At 35.3% G+C, this 15,546-nt stretch overlaps 1 protein-coding gene across 6 annotated transcripts in view; it reads right to left on the reverse strand.

Annotated features, from left to right (window-relative positions):
• The window catches only part of Med23 (mediator complex subunit 23), a 42,487-nt gene that overhangs the window by 12,782 nt on the left and 14,159 nt on the right, over nucleotides 1-15,546 (reverse strand). For 5 of the 6 annotated variants that reach the window (XM_013026872.1, XM_013026873.1, XM_013026870.1 and 2 more), the window contains 11 exons: nucleotides 13,496-13,696; nucleotides 12,234-12,377; nucleotides 9,849-9,994; nucleotides 8,379-8,624; nucleotides 6,716-6,858; nucleotides 5,508-5,682; nucleotides 4,278-4,441; nucleotides 2,806-2,930; nucleotides 1,643-1,848; nucleotides 1,373-1,553; nucleotides 48-218 (listed from right to left, as the gene is read on the reverse strand). In XM_013026872.1, coding sequence (XP_012882326.1) covers nucleotides 48-218; nucleotides 1,373-1,553; nucleotides 1,643-1,848; nucleotides 2,806-2,930; nucleotides 4,278-4,441; nucleotides 5,508-5,682; nucleotides 6,716-6,858; nucleotides 8,379-8,624; nucleotides 9,849-9,994; nucleotides 12,234-12,377; nucleotides 13,496-13,696 — 1,902 coding nt within the window. The remainder of the gene's footprint in view (nucleotides 1-47; nucleotides 219-1,372; nucleotides 1,554-1,642; nucleotides 1,849-2,805; nucleotides 2,931-4,277; nucleotides 4,442-5,507; nucleotides 5,683-6,715; nucleotides 6,859-8,378; nucleotides 8,625-9,848; nucleotides 9,995-12,233; nucleotides 12,378-13,495; nucleotides 13,697-15,546) is intronic. The other variant, XM_013026871.1, reaches the window with a different exon arrangement.

Consider the following 15,546-nt stretch of genomic DNA (forward strand, 5'->3'; position numbering starts at 1 on the left):
ACCCAGGCTTTGAAAGGACTATTTGAAACACTAATTACAGTTAGTACCTTGTGATAATTCATATGCTTGGTATGCCAGTCATTCTGTAGCCAGTGCTCTGGTGAATTTTCCTTCACAAAGTCATTTACTCGATTTCTAAAGTCATTTGGTTTGAGTAACAACAACTGAATTATGAAATAACAAACTTGGGCTTCATTTCCTTCATGACTTCGCATAGCCTTTGGAGAACAGAAAAATTAAATGTAAATATTCAGTAAGTTCAGAAGCAGTGCTGTCACTTGTCTAAATACAGTAAAATATTCCTGATCAGGCTTTTTTCTTAGATGTCTAGTTTATCTCAAACAAATTATTCACCATTCCTGACTTAATGGTGAACCTATTTTTGGCTTACCATTTCTTCCACCAGTAATGTCTACTGTTACTATTTGAAAGTTAATGGACCCTTGCATGTAGTTAGATGTGGTCATTCACTATTTCCTTGGCAGTATTTTCCTTACACTTCTAACTTAGCTTTTTTGTTGTTGTTGTTTGTTGGTTGTGGAACTCTGGTGGTGTCCCTGAGCTCTTTTGCTCGAGGTTAGTGCTCTACCATTTTAGGCTACAGCTCCACTTCTGGTTTTTGGGTAGTTAGTTGGAGATACAAGTCTCAAGGGGACTTTTCTACTCCAGCTGGCTTAAATCTAGGTTCTCAGATCGCAGCCTTACAGGTGTGAGCCACCAGTGCTCAGCTTTATTGTAGCCTTTTATTTGACTGATTTACTAACCTATCTTTCCCTATTTTCTACTATAATTTATAACTACCTTTGTATCTATGCTCCATAGCTAGTAACCACCACAACATCATTACCATTACATTTTTTAATTGCACATTTTCAGTATGATTTAGAAACTTCTCTTCAAATTTTTCTTGAAATAACTATCAGCAATAAGAGACACTGGTTATGAGGAACATTCAGTTGGGACAGTAGCCCAAGTGAAGAACATTAAGTTGTGACAGTAGTATAAGTGAACAGAAATGTTTTATTGGCATGCTACAAGAAATGTAATGACTTTTTAACTACTTCTTATCCTTATTGGGAGTATTTCAGAACTGAGTCTATTTATATTGAGAACTTCACAGAAGAGTATCCATTCTGTATCCTATTTTACTATGAAGCTTTGTATATACGACAATAGATATTCAATATACACTTACTGAAAGAAGAAATTCAGAAATCTGATTCTTTAAGATACAGCATGTGTGATTATATTAAATTATATAAATTAAGTATATTAAATTCTATGACACAATATACAGTTAATGTGCACCCCATCTAGGAGCCACACACGCTGATCCAAAGAGAATAAGGCTTAGAAACTCATTTATTCTTACCAGACAGAGAATTAGTCTGTCCAATGTAACGATGTTGTACTTCCATACCATGTCATTAAGAATTTCAATGCATTTATTCAGTTGTTGACCTCCGGCTGATGTAGAGAACTCATATACTAGGAAATCTGCAAAAGTTCTTACATGGGCTACCAAGGCCCTGGCTCCAATTCTATCTAATACTCTGAAAGGCAAAGGGTAAAAATACACTCTATATTACTATATGGTTATTAATGTTTGCCAAATGGAATGCCAATGAAGTTTTTGGCTTACCTGTAGCCAATTTGACTAATATGATCTGTTTCCAATAGCATTTTCCAGAGAAGACACAGGAAGAGAGGAGGAAAGCCTTGCACAGAAAACTGGGTAATGATGTCATTTTCATTGGTCATTGACTTCCACTTCCTGTACTCCTCTTCCACATTTTTTTTCAGATTAAAACGACTTTCTTGAGGTACATTGTTTTGTTTGAAGAATGCCTAAATGGAAGACAAGAAGCTTTTAGTTCATTGATTATAGTTGAAAGAGCACTGATATATGGAGTTAAAAAAACAGTTCTGGAATTAATAGACCAAGTGATCTCACTCAAATCAGTAAGTAGTCTGAATTTCTGAATATGGAAAAAATGAAAGCTTGTTTACCCTAAGATTTCCTAAATAGAAATCCAGGCAAGCCTAAACTCAAAGTTTCTCAAGCTGGATGCTCTAATCTGCAGTCCCAGTACCCTCTCCTCCACCCTGACACAAAATGAATCCATTATTCTTTTGCTACATATTTTGTCTCTATGAAAAGCATTCCCAACCAACAATCTCAGCAAATTCTTGGGCTTTATCCCAGATCTATGAAACCAAAAATTGTTGAGCTATGGACTAGCAGACTATGGCTCAGCAAGCCCTTCAGGTGATTCTGGTACGTTTGAGAACCACTGCTCTAGCCCTACTATAAGTTAAAACAAAACAAAACGCTCACTGTGCTTTAAATTTTCTCTGAAAAATAGAAGATAAGTGAGGTCTGCCAAGAATCACGTTTATATCATCTGCCTTTCTCTTTATTAAAAATATCAGGTTTATAGTTTTGGCGGTGATTAGGCATAGCACATATGTATTCTCTGAAGCTCCATTGAAGCGTATTCCTCCCTGTTATAGCTCTATGAGAGAAATTTTCAAGTACTGTGAAAATTAAGAAACTGAAAACCTGTGAGACTCCCAAACTGCTGGCTATTAAGATGAAACCACAAAAATGAAAGCTTTAGAAATGGCTACTCCCAGCTCAGAATGAGTAACAGTTGAAGAGATTTTTGGGAGAAAAAACAAATGTTTTAAAAAAAAGAGAAATGGAAACTTATTTTCTTTGGATCTTATCAAGATTTAATCTAGACACTATGATTAAAGAAGATTTCAAATGCTATCCACTATGTAATTCAGGACAAAATTTACCTGTAGTGGTGCTGGAAAACAGCTAAGGGTGTGTGAAGCCCAATTATGAGGAGTAAAATTCATGATGGTCTGAAGTATATCTTTACACCATGTTCCTTGAATTGAGTCAGAACCTGTAAAAAAATCTAAACATAAACAAGCAGATGTAATTTTCACATATATGAACATATCCACAAGTTATCAAATACATTATCAAGAAAGAAAAACACAATGGCCATTCTGAGATCTACATTGTACTTGCCCACCTAGTGATATAAACTTAAGACTACATTTTCTACTTTATGAGTGACATGGATTGTCCTATCAGCAAGTATGAGTATAGTAAGAGAAGAGACCACAAAGATTTTTTTAAGGTTACAGAATACCAATGATTCAACAATGGTACAGGTCTAAGAGTATCCCTTTATTCACTCCAACTATGATTTATTGGCTCTTAATTGAGTCAAGCAAATAGAATCAAAGAAGTCTTTTCCAGTGATTAAACAACTATAAGTATGTATGTACTATAACTATACATCTTGAAATCATAGAGGTTTGTATGAAGCAATATGGTTTATATAAATGTATTTGAGATTAATAAATCTGATTACTATTTTTTAAAAATCACAATTCTCAAAGTTTGATTTCAAAGAACATTCACAATTATGCAGAAAAGCTCTTAAAAATATATTTCACTCTTCTAACTACACCTATGTGTACTAATATGATATACTGTAACAGACTAGATACTCTCAGCAGATCTGAGAATCGCTGATGTACCTTTTCATCAGATATTACAAACCAATACACAATTTGAAATGGCACCTGATTCTCACTATAGTATGTTTTTGCATAAAAAATGCTACATATGTTAATATGATGTGATGAGTTTATTTTTAAGTGAAGTATTTTTATGTGTCCCTATCTTAATAGTTAATAAAGGAAAATACCCATAGATACAAACTTCTGGGAAATTTCAATTATTTCTTAGAGCAATTTTTTTCTTAGGAGACCAAATTTTTTTTAAATTTATTATTTATTTTTATTTTATTTTTTGATTAAATTTATCATTTATTTTATTTTTTATTTTTGCCAGTCCTGAGGCTTGAACTCAGGTCCTAGGCACTGTCCCTGAACTTCTTTTGCTCAAGGTTAGCACTCCAACACTTGAGCCATAGTGCCATTTCTAGCCTTTTCTGTATATATAGTACTGAGGAATCGAACCCAGGGCTTCATACATGCTAAGCAAGCACTCTACCACTGAGCCACCTTTCCAGCCTGAGACCAAAATTCTTAGAAACTGCTATTTTTAAGTTATGAAAGATCACTAAAAAAAAGCTCAACCCAGTTAAGGGATGGTATGCCTCAGTTCAGAGTTTCCACTATGACTGACATAAAAGATAGCAACACCATGACCAAATGTCTTTGAAGAATGGGCTCACCCCAATGAGCAGCAGAACCAAAGCACACTTTCTCTGTCAAAGTCACTGTACCTGTCACATGAGTTGCTCTGGCTAGCGTCAATATCAAAGCTCGGTTCAGTTCTTCAGATTCCGCTGACAGCACAGTTTTAGGATCACTAAGGAACCGTGTAAACTGCGGCTGGACCTCCGAGCTGCCTAACGCTGTTATGAGCCTCAATGCAGTGCTCTCAACACTGAAAGGGGGCAAACAAAAAGAAATGGGAAACAGATATAGATAGTAGTTCAGAATTATGGAATTAAATCTAATTCCAGGTTAATTAAAACAGGCAAACTATGCATTTCTTTTCCTTGATTAGAACAAAAACTAAAAAAAAAAACACAAAAAAACCAAAAAATTTTAAGTAAGATTGACCATTAGTTTAAGAACTCTTGAGATGCTAAGTTTTAAAATGAAAATCATTTGACTTTTTATATACCTGCAGGACTAAAACCTTTTGTAAAGCATAAACAACTCTGGTGAGCTTTTTTTTTTTTTTTGATGGTACTAGGACTTGAACAGCCTCATGCTTGCTTGGCTTACTAGCTCAACTGGTGGTCTACCACTTGAGCTACACCTCCAGTTTTGTTTTTTATTGGTTATTCTGGAGATGGAGTCTTTGTTGCTTAGACAGGCTTCAAACCACAATCCTCTGGATATCACCTCATGAGTTACTAGGATTACAGGCATATGCCATGGATAACTGGCATGCTTCCTTATTTTAAAGCAAAGTCAAAGTGATATTTTTTGTGACAGTTATGTAATTTTATTTTAAGTAGTTGAACAAAGGAGTTGCCATTCAACAAAGTAGTACATGAATACAATGAATCTTGATCATTGTCATTCTTTTAATCTATTTTAACTATAAACTAAAGTCAACGTAAATCTAGTATTATAAAGTGTTAAGTTAGAACATAATAAATACCTTGGGAGTATTAATTCTCAATTATCTTTAACCAATTTCTATTAAAAATGGGACTCTGCCTATATGGGAAATACAATACCTTAGAAACAGAGTTTGGGGTTAGGACATAGCTCAAGACTTGCTAGGACTTGCTAGCAAGCATTAAGGCCTTAAGTTTAAAAAAGAAAGGGGGGGGCCTAAAACACATACACACTAACCTTTCTGTGGGAAAAAAAAACAGAGTTTTGTAACATAGGAATAAAAAGGAATGAGAAAATGGTTAACATGGAGGATTAAGTTCCTCGATCCCAATATGGTTTCTAATAATCTTAAGGAAAGGAGCAGTCAATGAGCTTACCAAAGATGGAGTTGGTTCTGGTCTGTTTGTGCAACTGCAGCCAAAGTATGAAGATGACTTAGCAGCTGAACTCTATAATGAGGCTGAATATGGTGCATCCGGTAGCTGAACATCTCAAGCAGTGTGTGTAGGATTCCCCACGCATGAGACTTGAAAACAGTAGGCAACAGCTGACCTGGAAAACAGGACAATTTGTGGCAGGAGTTACTGAAAGGTACACATCAAAGGATGTCTGGAGAAAGTTACAGAGTAAAATGCATAAAAATTTGGCCATGAAAAAACATATATACACACTCATACAAACACACATATATTCTCATATTTCCTTATTTGACAAATGAGACTCAAGTTAATCTTGGAAAGTAAAATTTTTCTAACCTTCCTCACTTCTCAGTTTACCTTTTACATTTTTAGAAAAATAAACCACTTCTTTTTATGGAAGTGATAGGGACTGAACCCAGAGTTTACAAGCATTTCCACTGAGTTAATCCCCAGCCCTAGGGTTTTTTGTTTTGTTTTGAGACATTGTCCAGTCTGGTGCTGAACTCAGACTTAAAAATTTTCTTCCCTCAACCTCTTAAGTAGCTAGGACCACAAGCATCACTGTGCCCAAATTGTGTTCACATTAAAAAAAAAAATTGTATTACATTATTCTTGTTCCTTCTCCCTCCAAAGAAGTTATGTAAGTTATACTCATATCAATTACCTGGGAAGAGTTACTATAGATAAAACTAAAGTTGCACTGTATTGGCATAAAGTTACTGTGAATCAGAAAGTATTGCATTATATGGAACCGACATTATAAAATGTCTTCTGCAGCTAGAAAAACTCTTTTACCTTTTTGCCTTAGACTTACTTAAGAGAGGACAGCATTGCTGCCTCATGAGAAATCTTTGCATAAAGATGTCTGTCCTATACATTTGTATACCAAGTACCCAACAAATTACCCTTTCCTTGCTGCTTAAAACTGTAACCCATTCCTCTGACAGACATTAAAGAGAGACACATCTTCCTATTCTCTGCTTTTTCCTGTAACTCACTGTTACCTGACAGATCTTGTCTATTTCATTTATTTGTAGTCCTGTCTGTCTTCCTTGTTAGCAGAGATACTCTGTGATGACAATGACTTGTTCACTCACCATACAGATGAGCATACATAACTTAATTACTCTGTTAATAGTCAGATATAACAGAAAGTCCTTTCTTACTGATAAATCCTTTGATGCCCAAAGACTCTATTTCCATGTAGACCAATAAACGGCTGTAAGTTTCCACTAGGGCTGGAGCCAATGCCACACTGCTTTTGGTATGTGCGAGTTTTATCACCCTGGTTGCAATGCTGTGAATAAGGCTGAGAAGAATAAAAGAAAATAAAACTACCACTTTTTACAAAAATAAAGGGTATACTGTGCTTATAGGTAACTTAGTATAAATCTGAACTGAAAGAATTCAAATGGGCTTGACTTATTTATGTGCTTATAGGTAACGTAGTATAAATCTGAACTGAAAGGATTCAAATGAGCTTGACTTATTTAACATCTTTTAGCTGCATGGGACAATTGGTGATAATACTGTACAACTGGAAATGAATTCTTAATTTTTGTGTGCTTACAGACCAGGGATATAAGGTACTTGAAATAGATGATCCATGGGATTCCTCTGCTCATAAAGACAAGTGCACAAATCATGAGAGCAAATCATAAGAGCTTGAGTGCTTTTAGCCTGCTTTTCTTATTCAAATATGAAACTAGGTACATCTGAGGAATTAAACAGTTTTTAGATCACAGAATTATTTCATAAACTACTGCTCAGATCCAGGTGTTAGGCTCCAACAGGGCTCAGATATGTTATCCATGCAAGTGGAACATATGACCTATCACATTTGCGTAAGAACACAGCTCTTCTAGAACTCATGCTTCACTTGGGAGACTCACATACATGTTCTCTGTGGCCTACTGTTTTAAATCTGAGCCAATATTTAAAATACAAAAGGTTAGAAATAAAAATCTAGATTCCTTGCCCTTCTCAGAATATTGGAAGATGGAGATACATATGCTTGTATTCTTACAACACAGCTAAGGTGGCGGCACAAGATGGAGACTCATGCTCCCCAGTGTAATCTTCTCCATATATTCATCCCTCATGTGTGGTAACATCTGGCTTCCCATCACTCTGTGCCAGGCTTCACTAATCTAGATTTCACCTTGGCCACTCTGGGCACCCAATAAGAGGCACGTTTTATCTTTTTCAAAAACATAATTCTAACTGTGTCTCTGTAATGAATGCAATAAAAATCTTAAAAAATTTTATTTTCCTGGACTTAGCAATTGTACTTCCAAAAAATCATTTTATAAAAATGAAGAAAACTTCTACAGAGAATGTAATTATACAACTGCAACAAAGATAGCAAGTCTCATCATCTTTATAATAGGAAGTCATTGCATAAAACCTTACTGTTCAACAATGGGAAAGAGACTGAACCATCATGTATGCCTTCCTAAAAAAATTTAGCACAGCTCAAAAAATTTCTTTTGAAAACACTGGAACCAAAAGTGTTTATTATAGAAAAACATGATAAAACAGCTCACTTTTGTTCTTAACAAAAAGAAAGCATAAACACGTATTTACCCATGTAAAAAAATCATTAATAATATGTACCCAAAGATTTTATCATACTTATTTCTTACGTAAGGATTACAAAAATTATTCTTTACGCATATATGTATATTCTATACTTCCTACAATTGACAAAATTCCTTTTGTCTTAAAAAACAACCAACCATGTATGCACATGTATTATGTACACCTACAATCATGAAGCCAAGTTTTGTAATCTACTGCCATCAATCTCTGATAACTGAAAGAACATACCTCATTTTGGCATGGACAGTCAGTGAGTCCAGCAGGTTCATTGGTAGGGGAGTGATAGATCCTGAAGCCAAACAACTTGTTCCAGGGAGAGGTATTTTCATAATTCCATTTCCATAAATAGTTTCCACCAGAGCTCCCATGGGTAATGTAAAACACTCTGAATTTGTAGAATATGCATTACACAATAGGGCAATCTTATAGTCATTCATCTGTAAACTTTTATTTCTCAGACTCTGCTGTAGAAACCTAAAAATCCACATACATTCAACAGAAAAATGAAAATGATTTACATGAAGTTAATATGCTTCTTTTTGTTTTGTTTTGGTGTTGGCCCCAGGTCTAGGGGCTGTCCTTGAATTTTTGTGCTCAAGGCTAGTGATCTACCACTACAGCCATAGAGCCTCTTCTGGTTCTTTTGGCCTTTCATTGGAGATAAGAGTCTCACAGACTTTCCTGCCTGGGCTGGCTTTAAACCACAATCCTCACATCTCAGCCTCTTGATAGCTAGGATAACAAGCATGAACCACTAGTCCTCTTAACTTGAATTCTCAAAAAGCTCCATCATTATGTAATCACTATTTTTATTCCCATAGATACTACAGTTTGTGAAAACAACAGAGTAAAACTATTAACATTTTTTAAGCTTTTGCTATATATACAGGATTTTCTTAGGCCAAGTTCCAGAGAATGAAAAAAATCCATCAATTTTTTCTATTTATCATCAGCTTAAACACAACACAGGTTTTCATTAGCAATACCACTATGAAAATATGACTATGGCTATCTCATAAAATGGGTGGAAACAAACCTACTTTCTAGTCTCCTATGCAGACATCTGGCAAGCCTTTCAAGTTCTGAGAGGAGTTTCTGCTATCCCTAATGCCCTGCCTGCAGCACAGTCCTATTTTAAAAAGGTGTCATTTTGAGTCCAGAGGGAACATGCTAGCTAAATCATGTTATTTGGAAGCACAGGAACGAAAGATGTTTCAGGCCATGTATAAATTGCAAGCACTTGAAAAATTGTGAAATATCTTCTCATTTGTAAAAGTCAAGCAAGGTGTGTGGATGTATACTATATTCCTAGTTACATGTGATGTTGAAATGGGAAAACCCAGATTCAAGGCCAGGCTGGGCAAAAAAGTTCCTAAGGTTGTATTTCAAAGAACCAATTGATTATGGTGGTAGGTATATATCTGTAGCTCCAATATGTGGAAGTGGAGGTAGAATTGTGGTTTGAGGGGGCTTGGGCAAAAATTAGATATAATCTAAAATGTATGTATAAACAGGTTTTTCTGCTATTTTCTGAAACTGCTTCCAATTAATTTCTCTTGTTATGACAAACATATTATTCACCCTTGCCTTCAGTAGGTGTGGGGAAATTTTCAAACTTTGGTCATATACTTAGACTAGTATTAGTTTATAATTTACTACTTATTAAGTAGAAACACTGTCAAGCAACAAATAACTTACTCATGATGTAGCTTTAGGGAATGAGGTATTGGGATCTGTAGGTTAGAGTCACCATTTTGTGCTTTTCTATTGAGATGAATCCAAATACAAGTCATTGCAAAAGCATGAGTTGACTGAGGTTTGTTAATATCAGGAACTGGGATACACTGAAAAAGAACAATTAGCATATTATTTAAGAAAAATTAGAATATTTATATGCATCTTAATAATCCTTTCTGGTATATTCTTCTCAAAGATAGTTTACCCTCCATGCTTCTTTGGCTCAATAATACAAATCAGAAGGTTTGAAAACCATAACATTTAACTATTAAGCAATACTCTCTGGTGTATTTTTATTTTCCAACAAAATAAAAGGTTCAGAGTCAAGGTTTCCCTATCAGTGCCTTCTCAAACAAAAACCATTTAAAAGTTTTTTACTTTAAAGTTAAAATTATGAAATATCAATTGTCATAAATATATAAACAGCAATCTAAAAGTCTCACATAAGCTTTTAGGACAATGATCTTAACTGATATGTAAATATGCAATAATACATATATGGAAATATTACATGGTACATATATAATTTTTGTACATTTAAGATTTAGTTTTTAATGTATCTACTTAGTATGTAATTTGTACCCTTAAATAGTACACTTATATATGTACCATGTGATATTTTGATACATAAATACAATGTGTCATCAGAGTAAAATAACAACCTCTACTGCAAAAAGTTAAAATCCTTCCTTCTAGATCTTTGTAATATACTACTGAGCAACAGACCCTACTCTGTAAAACACAACTTTTTTATTCTGGTACTAGGGCTTGAATTCAGAGCCTCAAATGCTCACTCAGCCTTTTCATTCAGAAGTGGCACTCTACCGTTCGAGCACTCCTCTAGTTACAGCTCTAGGAGTTCATCACTGCAACTTAGGATCTATTGATCAGCATTTGCCCACACCTCTTGAAAGTATATCTGCTTTTCCTTTTTGAATATTTTTTTATTATCTTTCAGTTGTTCAAAGGAGTTGCCATTCAACATGGAGATAGCTTTAATAGTATAATTCTTTACAAAGATTCAGTCAAAACCCAACAAAAAAAGTACCAAGAAATAGGTACTAGCAAGGGGGGTTGGGTCAGGAGAGAGGGTAGACGAATGAAGGGGAAGGATGGGGGAGAATGTAATCAATAATTCATTGTATATATCGCAATACTAACAAAAATAAGGGTAAGGTAGAAAGCGGGGCATATCTGCTTTTCAAGAACATAAAAAAGAAGTATGAGAAATAGGATTACTCATAAACTGACGGAACAGTGTAACACCTTTGTACAACGTTAGATAAAAATATATTTAAATAAATTAACAGTGGTCTATGCCTGAATTCCAGCACTTGTGGAGGGTGAGACAAGAGAATTATATGCCAAACTGGGATACATAGCCTACTCAAACTGAAACAAAAAGTCTAAAACAGAGGCAACCTATGCAGGCAGAGGTTGGAAGACTGAGATTAAGAGGATCATGGCTCAAGGAAGCCCAGGCAGTAAGTTTCTGAGACCCATTTAAACCCACAGCTGGGCATTCTGGTGTGTATATCTGAGATAGTTTAGGAGCCTGAGATTAGGACTGTAGTTCCAGGGTGGATAGGTCAACTGTATGGGCATCTGGAGTTTGCTTTAAGACTGTCCCACATTAACAAAACAAGGTAAGAAGGAAAGATGAAGAATTTCTAGGTGATGAGGTTACAAGAGGGTTTACTGTTCTATTCAGTCTTAATTTTTATAAATTTGGTAAATCACATTTAAAAATTTCTGTATTTCTAAAAAATGACATCAATCAAAACATATCACATTACATGTGATTCAAACATTTGCTCTCTCATATTATGCAAACAGAAGAGAACATTGAGGGCTGGTGGGCATATTGTCATTTAATTGACAAACAAAAAGTAGATAAAGCATACACTTGTCATTTAGTCATTCAATGCTGTGCATAGATTAAAACCGTACTGATGTTTTTTTAAAATCGTACTTTTATTATCTTTAAGCAGATATACAAAAGAGTTACTATTCAACGGAATCAGTGTGTTAGTACAATGCATTTTGATAAATGTCACCCTTTCATTGTTATCACCCATCCCTCCCAACCTAGTGGCTTTTAGAATAGCAGACTTAGTCAATTAGGAATAAGGATAAACTAGAAAACTTTGTTCAATTTCTTTATTGTCCATAAAGTGATCTAAAGTCAAAAGAAAGTGAATGCTCAGGCTATGAACAGGGTTAGTCACAAGACTGGGGAAAATAATTCACCCCATTCCAGTGCTGTCTTCACAAAATCACAAGAAAATCCTTAACAAATTAGTCTTGATTCACTCATCACACTGTCAGATATTCAGTAAAACTTACTTCTTTTTCTGGGTACAGAAGATCAAAGAGTTTCATGACGGGGAGAAAATCAGCAAGTGCATTTTTCTGAATGCTTCCAGAAATGAACTGCAGGAGAACCCACATCAGGTGATCTCTGCCTTTAATCAGGCCTCGCCCTGCTAACTGTAAAAGATATTTAAGTACAAATGCACATACAATTACTTAAAAGAGTTCTGGGTTTTGTTTTTTGTTCTCTTTTATGAAAACCCTGGTGTTATGGCTAGAGTCCTAAATGTCTCCCAAAGGTTCATATGTTAAAGTCTGGTGCTACTGAGACATAGTCTCACCATAGGTCCAAAGGCAAGGAGACAAGAAACCACAGACTGAAACTTCTGAGCCAAAAGAAACCTTTCTTCCTTTTTCTTTATTTTTGTACCCATTCTGGGGTCAGAACTCAGGGCCTGGACACTGCCTGAGCACTTGTGCTCAGTGCTATCACTCTACCAATTAAGCCACTCTACTTCTAGCTTTTTAGTTGTTAACTGAAGACAAGAATCTCAGACTTTTCTGTCAAGGTTGGCTTTGAACCACAATCTTCATATCTCAGCCTCCTGAGTAGCTAGGACTTCAGGTGTGAGTGAGCCACCAACATCCAGCCCTGTCTTCCGTTTAAGTTACTTAGGTTCTGTTATAATGATGAAAAGCTAACTGACACTTGGTTTCTGGTCTCAAGATTTGTTGCTTAGTTACTATTCTGAATTCAGGATATATCATGTATAGCCAGCTAAATTATTTTCATATTGTATATGTTTTGGTTCTACTCTCACAACACATATCAAAAGTCAATGTTTCTGAAAAGGATCCAATTGGTCTTGTGTGCATAAGAACCGAAGTCAATATGGTTAATTTTTATTAAAAATACTTCATCATTAGAATGTGTGACTTGAACTAAATATCGCTATCCCACAATACTGTGAAATTTGTGAAAATTGTGAAATTTATGTAATCACTTAATCTCAATAAAAAAAATTGTAAAAAATTTTACTATACCAGGTTTTGTTTTTTTTAACTTAAAATTCCCAAAGACTAATTGTGATAAAACACTTCGCTAGTTTATTGGAGATCATATCAGAAACCAATAGTGGGGGAGAAGTAGGGTGACTGAAAGAATTTTAACGACTTTTGGAAAAAGTTTCTTTCCCAACTTCTGCCTCTGTTAAAATCACTAAGCAGTGCTCAAACTGGTGGAAAATGAATAACCACTGGGGAAGTGGGTCTGACTCAAGACACCTGGGACATACCTTCTGATGAAGAGAAAGGACCATGTGTGGGAAACTGGCAAACTGGAAAAGCACAAAGAAAATGAGCTGACTGGAAAGATGCTGCCAAAGGAGTTGGCTTGTTCCCCCATCGTCAAACTTCTCCTCTGTCTCAGACCGCTCCATGGCGTACACCACCAGGTCCACCAGCTGGTCTTCCAGCACAGGGCAGCGCTGCTTCTGCTATAGGGCAGAGATTAAATACAGTATTCCAAAAGCCTCCCGGTTAGTTTCAGAAGTTACCAGTTAATGGGCATATTTGTTAACAAGAGGCTGAGAAGCATGGAATGAAGTTGAACTTAAGAAGTTAAGGTTAGATTTAGCATATTAAAGCTGCATCATGTCACATTATCATAGAGGATGAGTTACAGGAAAAAAATGTCTTCAGAGCTTCCACAAAACAGACCTCTAACTTTTCATTTTTCAAGTACACAGGTTTTGTTGTTTCAATTTGACAAGGCATTCAAAGCACAGTTGGAAATTCTGCTCTTTGCCCTTTGGAAAAAGGCAATATTCTAAAAGGGATATGAATGGGGAAAGCAGTATTCATTTTGTAATTGAACTAAAAAGCTGAACCCCCTGCATTTCCAAGGATCAAATATTGACAAAGAGCCAACAAAGCAGTATGTGAATCTATGTGTTTTAAGGAAACATTTCCAAGTTTATATAACCATGTAAACAGAGGTAGAACGAAATAATTGTTGAGATGACCCTATGTTTGTTTTCAATGTGTGGCAATAATCTTAATACTAAAATGGAAATTTTGTCCACTATTAAAAGTAATCAATGTCAATCTCTGCTCTTCCTCACCTGGGAAGTTAAACATAATGCAGCTTTAATTTTAAATTAGACCATTTTATAATCTAAAATAAGAAAAAAGAACTGGCTTAAACACTAACAATGAAAATGCAACTTCCCTTTCTAGAGGCAAAAAGATTTGTACTTTTCAAAAGTAATTTTTAAAATATACTTTTACCAAAGAAGTATGTAAAGCCATATTTTAAAAGCCACTTTGATCTTCCCTTTCTGAATACATTGTATTCCTTAGTAGCAGGCAGCAGGAAGCCTTTCCAGTGAATACAATTCGTAATATATAATATAGATGCTGCCCCCTAAACTTTAGATGTAATAATCAGTCTTTTGCCATGAAAAAGGGATATGAATTCTTCAATTTCAGAAAAAATGAAAAATGGGGACAAATCTGGGAATCAACATAACATAATGGACTGCATCTCCTCTTTCGCATGCTCTTTGCCAGCTCCAAGTTGTAAAGCTCTAATACAGCTGCACTTTCTTCAAGCATGCAGGGAGAACAAACATCTATCCAAAACGGTAAGCATCAATGGTCATTTCATATTATTTCAAAAACACAATGCCATGATCACAGTTCAACCACATTACAGGTTTACAAGTAGCAATATTAACACCAGTTGAGACTACAGTACTTTCCTCCAAATGTACTTATCATTATGAAGCAGAGCAAAGTGCAACAGACAACACTACAGACTATTTCTTAAAGTCAGCATGCAAAACTACTGTGTACAGGGCTTGAAATTCACTAGTTCTGCCAACCACCAACAACCTAAGGAATGTTTCAGACAACACAAATTTAGAGTGAGATCATTCAAAGTATACAAGAGTCAGAAAAAAATTGGGAAAAGAAGTAAAGCCAAGGTTTCCAGTAGGAATTTTTCACTAGTGATGGGAATTTGCTTCCATGTTTGGAGACTAACCAATTTGTCATCTATTGCTCCATCCTCAGTGGCTTTCCACCAAGGAAAAAAGAACAGACTAAATAAAATTGGAATTTAGCACCTGAGTCACTTTGCAGCTTCCCTTTTAGTATTAGCTGTTTAAAAATTTTTTTTTAATTTTACCTACTTTTTTTAGGCATACCCTGATGGTATAGTTAACAGTTTAAAGGGGAGTATCAAAAATAAAATTTTGACACAGAACAATTAGGAAACTTACAGATAAAACTGATGGTCATTAAACATGTCATGATTCACCACTACCTCCAATCTTTCTGATAA

The sequence above is a fragment of the Dipodomys ordii genome, unplaced genomic scaffold (genome assembly GCF_000151885.1).
Source record: "Dipodomys ordii isolate 6190 unplaced genomic scaffold, Dord_2.0 Scaffold97, whole genome shotgun sequence".
Lineage (NCBI taxonomy): Eukaryota > Metazoa > Chordata > Mammalia > Rodentia > Heteromyidae > Dipodomys > Dipodomys ordii.